Here is a 12,841-nt window from a genome sequence, read left to right as displayed (position 1 = left end):
TTTATCAAAAAAAAAAAAAACACATTTTACCAAATTGGAGAATTTCTCAATTGCTGAATATGAAAGGAAAAAAAATAAGGACTAAAAAGATGAAACCGGAAATGCATCTTATTCATCAGTTTATTGAAACAAGACATGACTTGCTAGACATCAACAATGTGACGGAATTTGTCATGCACCTTCCTTGTACATCTCACTGTTCACCAGTTGCAGCAAAGAGATTGTTCGAAGGGGTTCCTTAATGATCTTTGACAAGAAAGAAACTCTCAGGTGACCTGTTTCATCGTTGGCCGGAATTTTGGATCGGTATGGACACATGCTAATGCTATTGTAGCAACATGAACAATATTCTGCGCGACCATCTGGCTTGTTGGAGGTGAGAGACGTGGATCTAATACATCGGATAGCATTATATTTTGCAAAGATGATGGTTTTGACACCATTGATAAAAGTTGTCCAGGATGTTTTCCCATCAATGTTTCCAATGCCAGAACACCAAAGCTAAAAACATTACATTTTTCTGTTACAACCATTGTATAGGCAAGTTCTGCATAAACAAACAATGCACATTAAAATATCTAAAAAAAAAAATGCATTTATTTTGAATGAAAGTGGGAATGTGCACAAGTAGAATATCTAACAATCATTAATCATATGACAGAAATTTAATAATGAAGATGAATTTAATTTGAAATTAACTATAGAGTTTAAACAAGTGGGACAATAACTTAAGAACTAAGACAATTGATATCCAACAAATCTAAATTTGAATTTTAGCACCTGCAGCACTTGTTTTTATCTGAGCCTATGGCCTCTTATATATATAAAATAAATAAAAAAAAATCCTTAAGACAATTAGTAAATGAAGTAGTAGAGATAGCATCACCTGGAGCTACACAGCCACAATTGCCAACAAGTCTGGTTATATTTGAAGAATCAGGGTCTAGGATTCTAGCAGTGCCCAAGTCAGAGACAAAAGCCTCCAAGTATGAGTTTAAAAGAATGTTGTTACTTGATATGTCTCTGTGAACTATTATTGGTGTGCATTCATAATGCAAGTAAGACAAAGCATAAGCTGTGCTCTTGATGATGTTAACTCTTTTGGTCCAATCCAATTCCACAGCTTCACCATCATCACTTAAGACGCAAAACAAGCTGCCTCTTTCCATGTATTGGTAAATCAAAAACATGCATCTTTTGTGTAGACAATAATCATGTAGCTTCACAATATTCCGATGTCGAATTTCTGTCAAAAATTTTATCTCATTTTTGAAACTCCTATCGAAAGCCGGTTCTTCTGCTTCAAGACGATGAAGCTTCTTTAAAGCCACCACTTTGCCACTAGGTAACTGTGCTCTGTAAACACTTCCATAACCACCAGTTCCAATGCAGTATCGGATGTCAAAATCAGTTGTTGCTGTTATGATGTCTTCATATGCTAACTTTCCATCATAGTTCCATATCGAGAACAGATCTCCATTCTTAAGTGTTTGCACTGTAATTGGGTTGACCGTGGCCTTATACCTTTAACAACCATGAACACCCAAAAATACAAACGGCAATGAATACGGAAACGGGAAGAAATATTAGGAGTTGGAGATTGTAACTCTTCTTCATTGAAGAATGGGGTGGTGGAGAACATGAGTAGGGTGCTAAATTTTTGTTGCCACCAAACGCATTGGCATCAATTTCGTAACAGTTAGAGTTGAAGTAATTAATATTTGTTAACCAACGAGGACTATAGGGAACAACTCCTGAGAGATCATTGTTTGTGAGATCTACTCGACGTAGAGAAGAAAGGTTTCCAATTTGATCAGGAATGGGACCTTGTAAATAGTTGCTGCTTAGCTTTAACTCTTCTAAATCCAGGCAATTACCAATTTGGGGCGGAATGGATCCACTCAACTGGTTTTGAGACAAGTCCAACAAAGTCAATGCTTTCAAGTTCCCAATTTTCTCCGGCATTGCACCTTCTAAAAGATTTGAATTAAGGGAGAAAACACGCAAAGTCTACAAATCTCCAATTTTTGAAGGTATAGACCGGTCGATTTCGTTGAAGCTAAGAAGCAATTCTTCCAGCTTGTGTAAATAACCAAAAGTGGAGGGGATTGGCCCAATGAGGTTGTTTCCAGACAAACACAAGTAAACCAGATTCTCAAGATTTTTTATTTCTGAAGGTATGGAACCATTGATTAGATTTATGGCAAGGCTAAGATATTTCAGTTTTGTCAAATGATTGAAATTGGATAATGGACCCAAAAACACGTTGTTTGATAGATCGATGGTGACCAAATTGGTTAATGAACCAAGAATGGGAGAAATGGAGCCATCAAGCATGTTATTGGACACATTCAGGGTCACTAAATTGGTTAACTGACCAAGAGAAGGAATTGAACCGACAAGCCTATTACCGGACAGATCTAGAGTCACCAAATTCTTTATCTTCCCAATCTCTATCGGGATGGATCCATTGATATGGTTTCCATAAAGAGACAGAGTCATTAAAGCCTCCAAATTTCCCAATTCTGGGGGAATGGAATGGTTTAATTGATTTGAGCTCATATGCAGGTGGGTAAGATTGTTGTTCAATAGAAGAAAAGATGGCGGAAACAGTTGTTCAATTTGGTTCCCAGTCAAATTTAAAATGGCGAGATTCTTCAAATCCCATAGCTCCAAAGGGAGGGAACCCTTAATTTATCTGTTATATGAAAGATCAAGAAACTCTAATTGGGAGAGATTGCCAAGCTGAGGAGATAACTCACCAAATAAACTATTGTTGAACAAGTTGAGGTGCACTAATGTTGATAGATGGCCTATTTTGGACATAATGACCCCATCGTCATTCATGCTCCCGAAGACTTCTTGACCACTAAGACTGAGAAAAACAAGGTTCGGAAAGTAGAAGTTCATATTTTCAAATTTATCAGCGCCAATCTTATTAACATCAGAAGGTGGGTAAATTTTGGTGACGCTACCAGCGTCATTGCATGAGATACCTGCCCAGTTGCAACGCTGGGAAGTATCGTTGCTGTAGGTACTCCACCAACCACTCTCAAGTAGAGCCTTTGCCTCTAGTTCTAGTGACGAAGTTGTGGCAACTTCAGCTGCAGCATAGGAAAAAAGGACGATAGTCCATACCATTATCAGTATGAAAGCTGTACTATTAGATGAGCCCATGTTTAAGTTCAAATATGAGGAATTGTTCCTTTTTGTTGAATGTTAATTTCCAGACTAACGAATTTAAAGACGTTAATTCCAAAGTCAAGGTCTTCTACCTTTCGAAGGGGATCAGGGAACACGTTTTCCATGTATTGTTCAGCTTTTTCCGTGGTCTTTACTTCAATTTGTCTTCTTTGTAAAACTTTCTGTGAATCTTCTTACCGTATACACCCATTCTATCTAACGCGCTTAATCTAGCAAATGTAGTTCCAGGATGCGTCCTGGCCGCTTGGATCCAAAGTGAATAAAAAAACTCAGTCCACTGTCAATGGCTGCTGTATTTTCTTAGGCTTCATTTCGATGGGGTCCACTGTGGTGAGAACTGGGAGGTGCACTGACCCCCACTATCCAAATCAAGCATTTAAGAGCAGACTCAAGGAAGCATTTTGAATCTAACTTTCTTCGAGCATTGCTGTAATCATAATCAGGAGTAATTACAGGAAATACTTGTCTATTACGTTCATTGAATGCTTATTTGCAAATAGAAAACAGAATAGATTGGACCATACTGGAGAATTATTGCCTTGATGGCGTAGAGAAAGATTCATTTTACCGTATTTTGGTGCGTGTTCTTCTAGACTTTATAACTTTTTTTTTTCCGCTTTCTAGACTTTAGAAAGCAGGAAAAGTGATCAGTTAGCGTTCACTTTGTCTATAACAAGTAACAACTTCATAGATTTTCAATTCTATGTTTTGATTCCTGTTAGGACAAGCCCCAATCAATCAATCATCAAGCAAAAGAGTGCAAGTCGAACAATAAATTTAACATGAACTCTTGAAAGTGGACTTGTGACTAAACTTTTACTGATTAACAATACTTATTACCTGTACTGAGTTAGACAACCAGAAAATATAAAGAAGGCCAGGGCTAGAATCTTGGGTTGGCTCTTCAATCTCCCAAATCTAGGCCCAATAAAAAACCTGGACCTAGCTTTCTCCTTCAAGCTCTAGCTTTGCCCTACCTCCCCAAGTCCTACCTGTAATAAAAACCAGTTTTAACTTTAGAACTCCTCCCCTAAACAAGCCGCCACTTCCAACTTTCTCTCTCTGAGACAGACAGAAACCCCAGAAGTAAACCTTCCCAAAACCAACAATTCCAACCTCAAAAAGAGAAAAAAAAATGTCGGCGAAGTGGAGAGCTATACAACATCGCCACCGTTACACTTACAACGCCGTCGTTTTCCCATCTTCCTTCATAGATTCCTTGAACCAATCATCCCTCTCAGCCTCAGGCCCAACCTTCTACAATGAGCTTCAACATCTCATCTCTTTAAACTCGACTTATTCCCAAGTTAATCATGTCAGAAAGGTGGCTTCTTCTTTCAATGAACTCTTAGTAAAAAAAGGTGAAAAAAATGAAGCCTTGGTTTCAACGGCAGCAGCTTTTTACTTGGAAGTTTTGTTTTTGGAAAATTCAATGCCTTTGCATAGAACCCTTTTGTCAGTTTTGGCTAAAACCAAGGATGTTTTTCAACCTGTTATTGGTGAGTGTTTCAGGTTACTTTGTAATGAGTATGGTACAATTAGTAGTAAGAAGAAGCGTTTTTCTGTGTCACGTGTGGCTTTATCAGTAATGGGAATGCCAAAGTTGGGGTTTTTAGTTGATGTGATTGAAGATTCTGCTGTTTTGGTTTGTTGGGATATTGTTTTGGGGTTAAAAAGTGTGGTTTTGGAGACTGAAGGGTGGGCTAGACCTTCTCCTATAGTTCTGGAGCAGTGTCAGGAGGCACTGTCTTGCTTATATTACTTATTTCAGAAGTTTCCAGGGAAATTTAACTTGGGTGGTGTAGATTCTAATGTGATGGAGATGGCTTTGGGGATTTTGATAAGTCTGTTGAAATCAGTGGCATTTTCGAGGGACTGCTTTGTGGCGGCTGGTGTGAGCTTTTTTGCTGCTTTGCAAGTTTGTCTCAGTGATCAAGAGCTTGGTTTGTTCATCATTGAAGGTATATTTGATCAAATTGTTTGTAGTTCTGGCACTAATAGTGAGGGTTCTTTTAACAATGTTATTAGCAAGGTTCCATATAAGGGAGATGTTTGTCTTGATATACGTAATCTCTCTGGGTTGAATAGGCTTTGTATGATTAGAGGCATTCTTACTGCTGTTCCGAGAATGGTTCTAAATGCACATGTTGTTGTATCTAGGGAAATTTTTTATGATTTTGAGTTTCATGGAAATGCTGCTAGTTCTCTGAAGACTATATTGTATGATGGGATTTTGCCTGAGCTGTGTAATTACTGTGAGAACCCCATAGATAGCCATTTTAACTTTCATGCATTAACTGTGATGCAAATTTGTTTGCAACAGATTAAGACCTCTATGCTGGCAAACCTTGCAAAAGCATCTGAAAATTACAATCCATTGCCGGAAGATATGGGAACCCGACTGCTGAGAATAATATGGAATAACTTGGAAGATCCTCTAAGTCAAACAGTCAAACAAGTTCATCTTATTTTTGATCTTTTCTTAGACATTCAGTCCTCACTTTGTGGGGCAGAGGATAGTGAGAAAATTAAGTCATTCCTACGAAAGATTGCTTCAGATCTTCTTCGTTTAGGGTCACGTTGTAAGGGGAGATATGTTCCTTTAGCTTTGTTGACCAAGAGGTTTGGAGCAAAGACTATGCTGGATATGAGTCCTGACCTGCTGTTTGAAATAGTACAGGCATACACTGATGATGATGTATGCTGTGCTGCCACATCATTCTTGAAGTGTTTCCTTGAATATTTGCGTGATGAGTGCTGGAGTAGTTATGGCATTGAAAGAGGCTATGTGCTTTATAGAGGACATTGTTTACCCCCCTTTTTGAACGGTCTTGCTTCTGGGATTTCAAAGCTTCGTTCAAATTTGAACACATATGCTCTTCCAGTTTTACTTGAAGTAGATGTTGATGGTATATTTCCCCTGCTTAACTGTATCTCTATTGGGCCAAGTGAGGTGGAAAATGGGCTTTTATATCCTGAGCTTGGTTGCACAAACATGGAACTAAGGGTAGAACAAAAAGTGGCTGTTTTGATCTCCTTGCTTAAGGTGTCTCGCTCACTTGCTTTGATTGAAGGGGATATTGATTTTTATGATGACTCTATGACATCTGATATGGACGGTATGGTGGAAACAAAAAGCTTTAATGTCTATGCACTTGTCTGCATAAAGGGGATAAAAGTTAGGATCCTTGTTGGGTGGCTTGTATTAGCATTGACACACATTGATGAATCACTTCGTGTAGATGCTGCAGAGTTTCTTTTCTTAAACCCCAAGACATCTAGTCTGCCTTCCTGTTTGGAACTTTCTCTAATGAAAAAAGCTGTGCCTTTGAACATGAGGTCCTCTTCAACAGGTTTTCAGATGAAATGGAGCAGCTTGTTTAGGAAGTTCTTTTCTCGTGTGCGCACAGCCTTAGAGAGGCAATTTAAGCAGGGCAGCTGGCAGCCTCACATGAACCATGAAGGTAGTGACTTGTGTCTATGTAAGGGAACTGAGGAAAATGCTGTTAGCAGAGCAGAGGAGCTATTTAATTTTATGAGGTGGTTGAGTTGTTTTCTATTTTTCTCTTGTTATCCTGCTGCTCCTTATAAGAGAAAAATAATGGCCATGGAGCTAATACTGATAATGATCAATATTTGGTCTGTCATACCTTCTTCTCAAGAAAGATCAGCTTCTATTTCTCCTGAGAGCTGTCTTTATCCTTACAGTGTAGGAATTACTTCACCTGACACGACCTTCCTGTTGGTTGGATCCATAATTGATAGTTGGGACAGGCTGCGAGAAAGTTCTTTCCGCATATTGCTGCATTTTCCCACTCCGCTTCCTGGCATTTCAAGTGAAGAAATGGTCCAGAAAGTAATTAAATGGGCTAAGAAATTGGTTTGCAGTCCACGTGTGAGAGAGAGTGACGCTGGTGCTCTAACTTTGCGGCTCATATTTAGAAAGTATGTGCTGGACCTGGGATGGAGAGTCAGAACTTCAGTTAATGTTGCTTGTTCTCATTCACAGTATTCACCGTTAAATGGGGATTATCAGAAATGTACCTCTGCTCATCCTGTGATGGAATATGTGAAATCTCTTATTCATTGGTTGGATGTTGCTGTGGAGGAAGGAGAGAAGGATCTTGCTGAAGCATGCAAGAATAGTTTTGTTCATGGTGTATTACTTACTCTACGATATACTTTTGAGGAATTGGATTGGAATTCCAATGCAGTCTTTTATGGTATTTCAGATATGAAACAATCATTGGAGAAACTCTTGGAGCTGGTTGTGCGAATAACTTCATTGGCCCTATGGGTTGTTTCTGCAGATGCTTGGTACCTGCCTGAGGATATGGATGATATGGTTGATGGTGATGCTTTCTTGTTGGATGGTCCTGATGAGATGGATGCTCCTGTACCTTCAATAGATCAAGAAGACAAAAGCTCCCAATCTATTCAGGTTGTTAGACCATCAGATCAGATTGTTATGGTTGGTTGCTGGCTAGCTATGAAAGAGGTACTAAGCTTGTTTGTTATGCTATTCCATTTTATTTCTTGTTATGCTGTTGAAAATAATATACTCATGATTTCTGCTTTTTGTTGAAATTAAGACCAAAGAAATGAGTTTTAGCAAATTTATAGTTCCAATATTAAACACCCTCAAAATTTAGGAAATCCTTGTTGTATAATTTATATAAACCCCAGATTTCTAGATTTCTTGGCTTATATAAATAAGGACCGTAGTACTAACAGTTGAATTCTTCTTGAATCCAGCTAAGTCTTCTTTTGGGGACCATTATAAGGAAAATACCTTTGCCAAGTCACAGTTATTCACGTTCATTAGAATCTGGACACCCCAGTTATGATTCAATTGATGCTTCGGTGAGAGTGATATCTGAAGGAGTGCTGGATCTAAAACAATTAGAGAAAATTGGGAACCATTTCTTGGAAGTTCTTTTGAAGATGAAACATAATGGTGCAATTGATAAGACAAGAGCAGGTTTTACAGCCCTTTGCAATCGTCTGCTCTGTTCAAATGATCCAATGTAAGTGTCCTCTCTGTGTTCCTTAGCTACTGCTGTATGATCTTATTTCTCTTCTTTGCCTTAGCACACTGCACAACTATCTGTGAAGTGCCAACTAGCTTAGCTGGTACCGAAAGTATGTGGTTTACCCAAAATCTAGGATCAAATCTTGCCATGTGGGAGTATGGGTGAAAGAAAGGAGAGAGCTTATGCTTCTGTATACTCTAGTTTTTTATTTCTTTTTTTAGAAAAAAGAAAAGGAGAGAGAGAGAGCAATGCAATATGTTTATTCAATTGTTTCAAAGTTTCTCAGTTAATTAGTTCAAGCTTGTGTTACGAAATGACTTGCATTAGATATTAATTGGAGCATTATTTGTAAGATAAAAGATATACATTGTAAATCCATATAATGGTGCCTTCTTTTGCAGGCTTTGTAAGCTGACAGAATCTTGGATGGAGCAGCTTATGGAGAGAACAGTAGCAAAAGGACAAACTGTTGATGATTTGCTAAGAAGAAGTGCAGGTATACCTGCAGCATTCACTGCTCTTTTCCTCTCAGAACCAGAAGGTGCTCCAAAGAAGTTCCTCCCGCGAGCACTTAGGTGGCTTATAGATGTAGCAAATGGGTCTTCGTTGAGTCCATCTGAAACCAATTGCACAAGTATCTCATGCCAGATTTCATCAACAAAGTCAGGCCAAGAGACCAATTCAGCACTGATATCTGAGATGATTGCAACTGAGAAAACCTCAAAGATTAGAGATGAAGGTGTTGTTCCAACAGTGCATGCCTTTAATGTCCTTAGAGCTGCTTTCAATGACACTAACCTTGCTTCTGATACTTCTGGTTTTGCTGCTGAGGCTTTGATTGTTTCAATTCGCTCTTTCTCTTCACCATACTGGGAGGTTCGAAACAGTGCTTGTCTGGCATACACTTCCTTGGTTCGTCGGATGATTGGGTTCCTTAATGTTCATAAACGAGAATCTGCCCGACGTGCATTAACTGGGCTTGAATTTTTTCATAGGTGCATGTTCTTTCACTAACTGTCTCTTGCTTTTTGTGTATTTCATAAATGGAAAACTATGTAACCCTGCTATAAAGTTTAAAACTATGTATACTGAAGCTGGAAATTTATTTTTCCCACAAGTTATTATAAGCCAAGTCCTTCACAGAGTTACTAAATGAAACTTCTCAGCAGTGAATGGCACATTTGCTGGTTTAGTAAGAGAGGGGGTGGGAGGAGGATGGACACTATTCACTGTTTCAGTTTGTGGGTAAATCTGTCCATTAAAATATTTGTTATTGCATAATCAAGTCCTAATAAGTATGCTGTTGCTTTGCAAGATCCATGTGTCTTCATTTTATGACCCTTTGTTTGGCTATTGTTACAATTTTGCATATTTGTTGACACAGAAAGGTAGATTTACAAGACTTCTTTTTTCTTTTCTCTTTTGGCTTTTTGATGTTCTTTTTTTCCCGTTTTATTTATTTATTTATTTTTTATCTTTTATGCCTTCTGATAGCTTCTTTTGAAGGTCTAACTGAAATCACAGAACTTGCTTATTTAATTTCATATGGTGCTGATTAGACGTGCAAGCTTAAAATCTGGTTTGCTAGGGAGTGATGGTTAGAACCCTTATTTAGAGATGGCGTAGGATTTATCATCTGGGCTTTGCTAGCCTTATCTTTATGGATTTCCTTACATTCTATCTGTGCCTGAATGCAACAATATTTTTTCTTGACTAACTATTGATTAAATCTTATCCTGAAGGTATCCTTTGCTGCATCCGTTCCTGTCCAATGAACTGAAAGTTGCAACGGAGTTGCTTGGTGATGCTTTGTCTGGACAATCAGAATCCAACCTGGCAAAAGTTGTGCATCCAAGTTTGTGCCCTATGCTGATTCTTTTATCCAGGCTCAAGCCTTCAACAATTGCAAGTGAGACTGGGGATGACCTGGATCCTTTCCTCTTCATGCCATTCATTAGGAAGTGCTCAACACAAAGCAACCTGCGAGTTCGTGTTCTTGCTTCACGGGCTTTGACAGGACTGGTATCTAATGAGAAATTGCCAACTGTTCTCCTTAATATTGCTTCTGAATTGCCTCATGCAGAGAACCAAATCACAGCAGCTCCTTCTGCATCGATCTCATTACATCCAGCCAATGAAGCCCACCTTGCTTCCTTTAATTTAATTCATGGGCTTCTGTTGCAGTTAGGTTCTCTTCTTGATATAAATTGTAGAAATCTTGCTGATTTCTCAAGGAAAGATCAGATTCTTGGTGAGTTGATGAAGGTTCTTGCAATGCGTTCATGGGTTGCTAGCCCCAAAAGATGCCCTTGTCCCATTCTCAATTGCACTTTCCTGCAAGTGCTGGATCACATGCTTAGTGTTGCAAGATCACGTCATATGAGCAAAAATTTGTTTGCCATCCGAAACCTACTTTTGGAATTATCTACAGAATGCTTAGATGTAGAAGCTTCTTACGGGCTTCCATATTATGATCCAACAATAGCTGAACTTCGTCAACAAGCAGCTGCATCTTATTTTAGTTGTCTGTTTCAAGCATCTGATGAAGATAGTGAAGAGGTTCTTCAGATTCCACTAAGATCTCCATCGAATTCAATATTGTCGCAAATCAATGAAGTGGAGAATAGTGGATTCCTGGAAAGGCTGATTCGTTCTTTATCAGATTCATCATATGAAGTTCGACTAGTAACTTTGAAGTGGCTGCTTAAGTTCCTGAAGTCTAAATCTGGCAGTGAGATTAACTATCTGTCTAGCAGTGAGACCAGAATTATTAAGAACTGGACAAGAGCTAACCTTCAGGCTACACTGATGAAGCTCTTGGAACTGGAGAAGAATCATAGATGTACATATTACGTTCTGAGAATTATTTTCACTTGGAACTTGCTGAAGTTTCATGAAAGCGACGAAAAGAGTGATGAAACACTTTATGTTGGTGCATTGGATTGTGATTCTATATCTCAGCTATGGGATAGGCTGATATCCTTGTACAAGATCACACGACATGCTAAAACTCGAGAAACACTCATTTGTTGCCTGGCAATATGTGTGAAGCAGTTTGTAAGGTTATTTAGTAGTTTTATTCTTACTGATAAGGGGCAGAGAACTACTGGATATAATGAATCTGATCAGACGGAGGGATCAGCCTGCTTTTATGAATGCATTACCGTTTTCATTGACCTAATTAAGCAGCATAGTTCCTCATCTGAGCCAGTAAACATGCGCAGTGCAGCAGCAGAATCTATGTTAGCATCTGGCTTATTGGAACAAGCTGAGGTGATTGCTTCTTCTGTGTTCAACCAGCAAATTTCTTCCAAAAATTCATTTACTTGTTTCAAGCACCAAGATGCTGTTATTATATATGCCCATCAAATACTGGAGATGTGGTTCACATGTATCAAACTGCTTGAGGATGAAGATGATGGAATTAGACAAAGGCTTGCCACAGAAATCCAGAAGTGCCTTTCCCCCAAAAACTCTGGAACAAAGTTTGAAACTTGTGGGGCTCCAACGCAAGTGGAAAAAGTTATTGAACTGAGTTTTGACCATCTGTCTTCCATCTTTGGCCACTGGATTGTATACTTTGATTATCTTTTGCAATGGGTACTAGATGCAGCAAACTCAAACTACGTAATATCCAAAGGTGATCTTGTGAGACGGGTTTTTGACAAGGAAGTCGATAATCATCATGAAGAGAAGCTGTTGATTAGTCAAATATGTTGCTCCCACTTGGTGAAGCTTCCAATCACAAAATCTTGGGCAGGTGAATTGTTCAATAAAGAAGAGGTCCTGAATTATCTACTTGATTGGAGAATGAGATTTTTCCATCAGTTGATATCATTTGCTAACGACCATATTGGAGAACTGGGAGTTGATTGGATAGGTGGTGTGGGTAACCACAAGGATGCATTTTTACCACTATATGCAAATTTGCTTGGATTTTATGTCCTCTCAAAGTGCATTTTCAATTTGGAGGTCATGGATGGTATGCATCTACTATCTGATGTTGTTGACTTGGGAAAAGCTATTGATCCATTTCTTAGGAACCCTTTGATCTCTAACCTGTATTTGTTAATAGTTAGATTACACGAGATGAAGATCGGTGCAGCTACCAACTGCATAAACACCAGGTTCAGAGATGATCTTTGGGATGATTTTGATCCTTGCTTTCTTCTTAGATAGGATTGTACTTGTACAATAGCATCGTAGATCATAATCGTGATTCAAGGAGGCCTTGAGAACTAGAGGCAATATAGAAAAATTTTTCCCCATTATTGATTGTATTATACTACCTAGAGCTGCTACATTCCTCCAGAATACTTTGTATTCAAAGTTTAATGCTTGAAGGCCTGTATGAGAATATGTTAAGATCTACCTTTTATTTTACCCTTTTCTGATAATGATAGCTCTTTTTTATTGTCATTGATAACTTTAAGCCACTGTATGTGTTTTTGATCATTGTTCATGTCACCATCAACATCAGCTTTCTCCTGATAACAAGAATTATTCAAAATAAATAAATAAAATCAGTGCATATAAACACATTTTCCAAAAGTGTAATCCATTTATGATCATAGATGGAAGCTGCATCTTCTGCACAGAAGCTT

At 38.5% G+C, this 12,841-nt stretch overlaps 1 protein-coding gene and 1 pseudogene across 3 annotated transcripts; one reads left to right on the top strand and one right to left on the bottom strand.

The window, feature by feature from the left end:
• Positions 1-24: 24 nt before the first annotated feature.
• On the bottom strand, positions 25-3,199 carry LOC149516580 (uncharacterized; annotated as a pseudogene). The gene is made up of 2 exons (XR_016345859.1): positions 887-3,199; positions 25-547 (listed from the first exon to the last, which is right to left on the bottom strand). The product of XR_016345859.1 is annotated as an uncharacterized LOC149516580 (transcript).
• Positions 3,200-4,137: 938 nt separating this feature from the next.
• LOC111291716 (uncharacterized) lies at positions 4,138-12,620 on the top strand. Of its 2 annotated transcripts, XM_022883640.2 has the most exons (5): positions 5,028-5,165; positions 5,528-7,702; positions 7,960-8,231; positions 8,639-9,232; positions 9,980-12,620. In XM_022883640.2, exons 2-5 carry the CDS (start codon positions 5,540-5,542, stop codon positions 12,414-12,416), a joined length of 5,466 nt encoding a protein of 1,821 aa, XP_022739375.2. In that variant the 5' UTR covers positions 5,028-5,165; positions 5,528-5,539; the 3' UTR covers positions 12,417-12,620. The 2 variants fall into 2 exon arrangements, with proteins under 2 accessions (XP_022739374.2, XP_022739375.2); XM_022883639.2 differs by having other exon boundaries at positions 4,138-7,702.
• Positions 12,621-12,841: the final 221 nt, after the last annotated feature.

The sequence above is a fragment of the Durio zibethinus genome, chromosome 10, assembly GCF_047325235.1.
Source record: "Durio zibethinus cultivar Kanyao isolate XHJ-2024 chromosome 10, ASM4732523v1, whole genome shotgun sequence".
NCBI lineage: Eukaryota > Viridiplantae > Streptophyta > Magnoliopsida > Malvales > Malvaceae > Durio > Durio zibethinus.
The sequence above is the reverse complement of the archived record's forward strand: the minus strand, read 5'-3'. Positions and strand labels throughout refer to the sequence as shown.

Bases quoted from the DNA above. Each gene is read 5' to 3' on its own strand.
- LOC111291716 (XM_022883639.2), top strand. From the start codon at position 4,340: ATGTCGGCGAAGTGGAGAGCTATACAACATCGCCACCGTTACACTTAC. The intron at 8,232-8,638 runs GTAAGTGTCCTC...CTTCTTTTGCAG, and splicing joins CTCTGTTCAAATGATCCAAT to GCTTTGTAAGCTGACAGAAT. The intron at 9,233-9,979 runs GTGCATGTTCTT...CTTATCCTGAAG, and splicing joins GGGCTTGAATTTTTTCATAG to GTATCCTTTGCTGCATCCGT.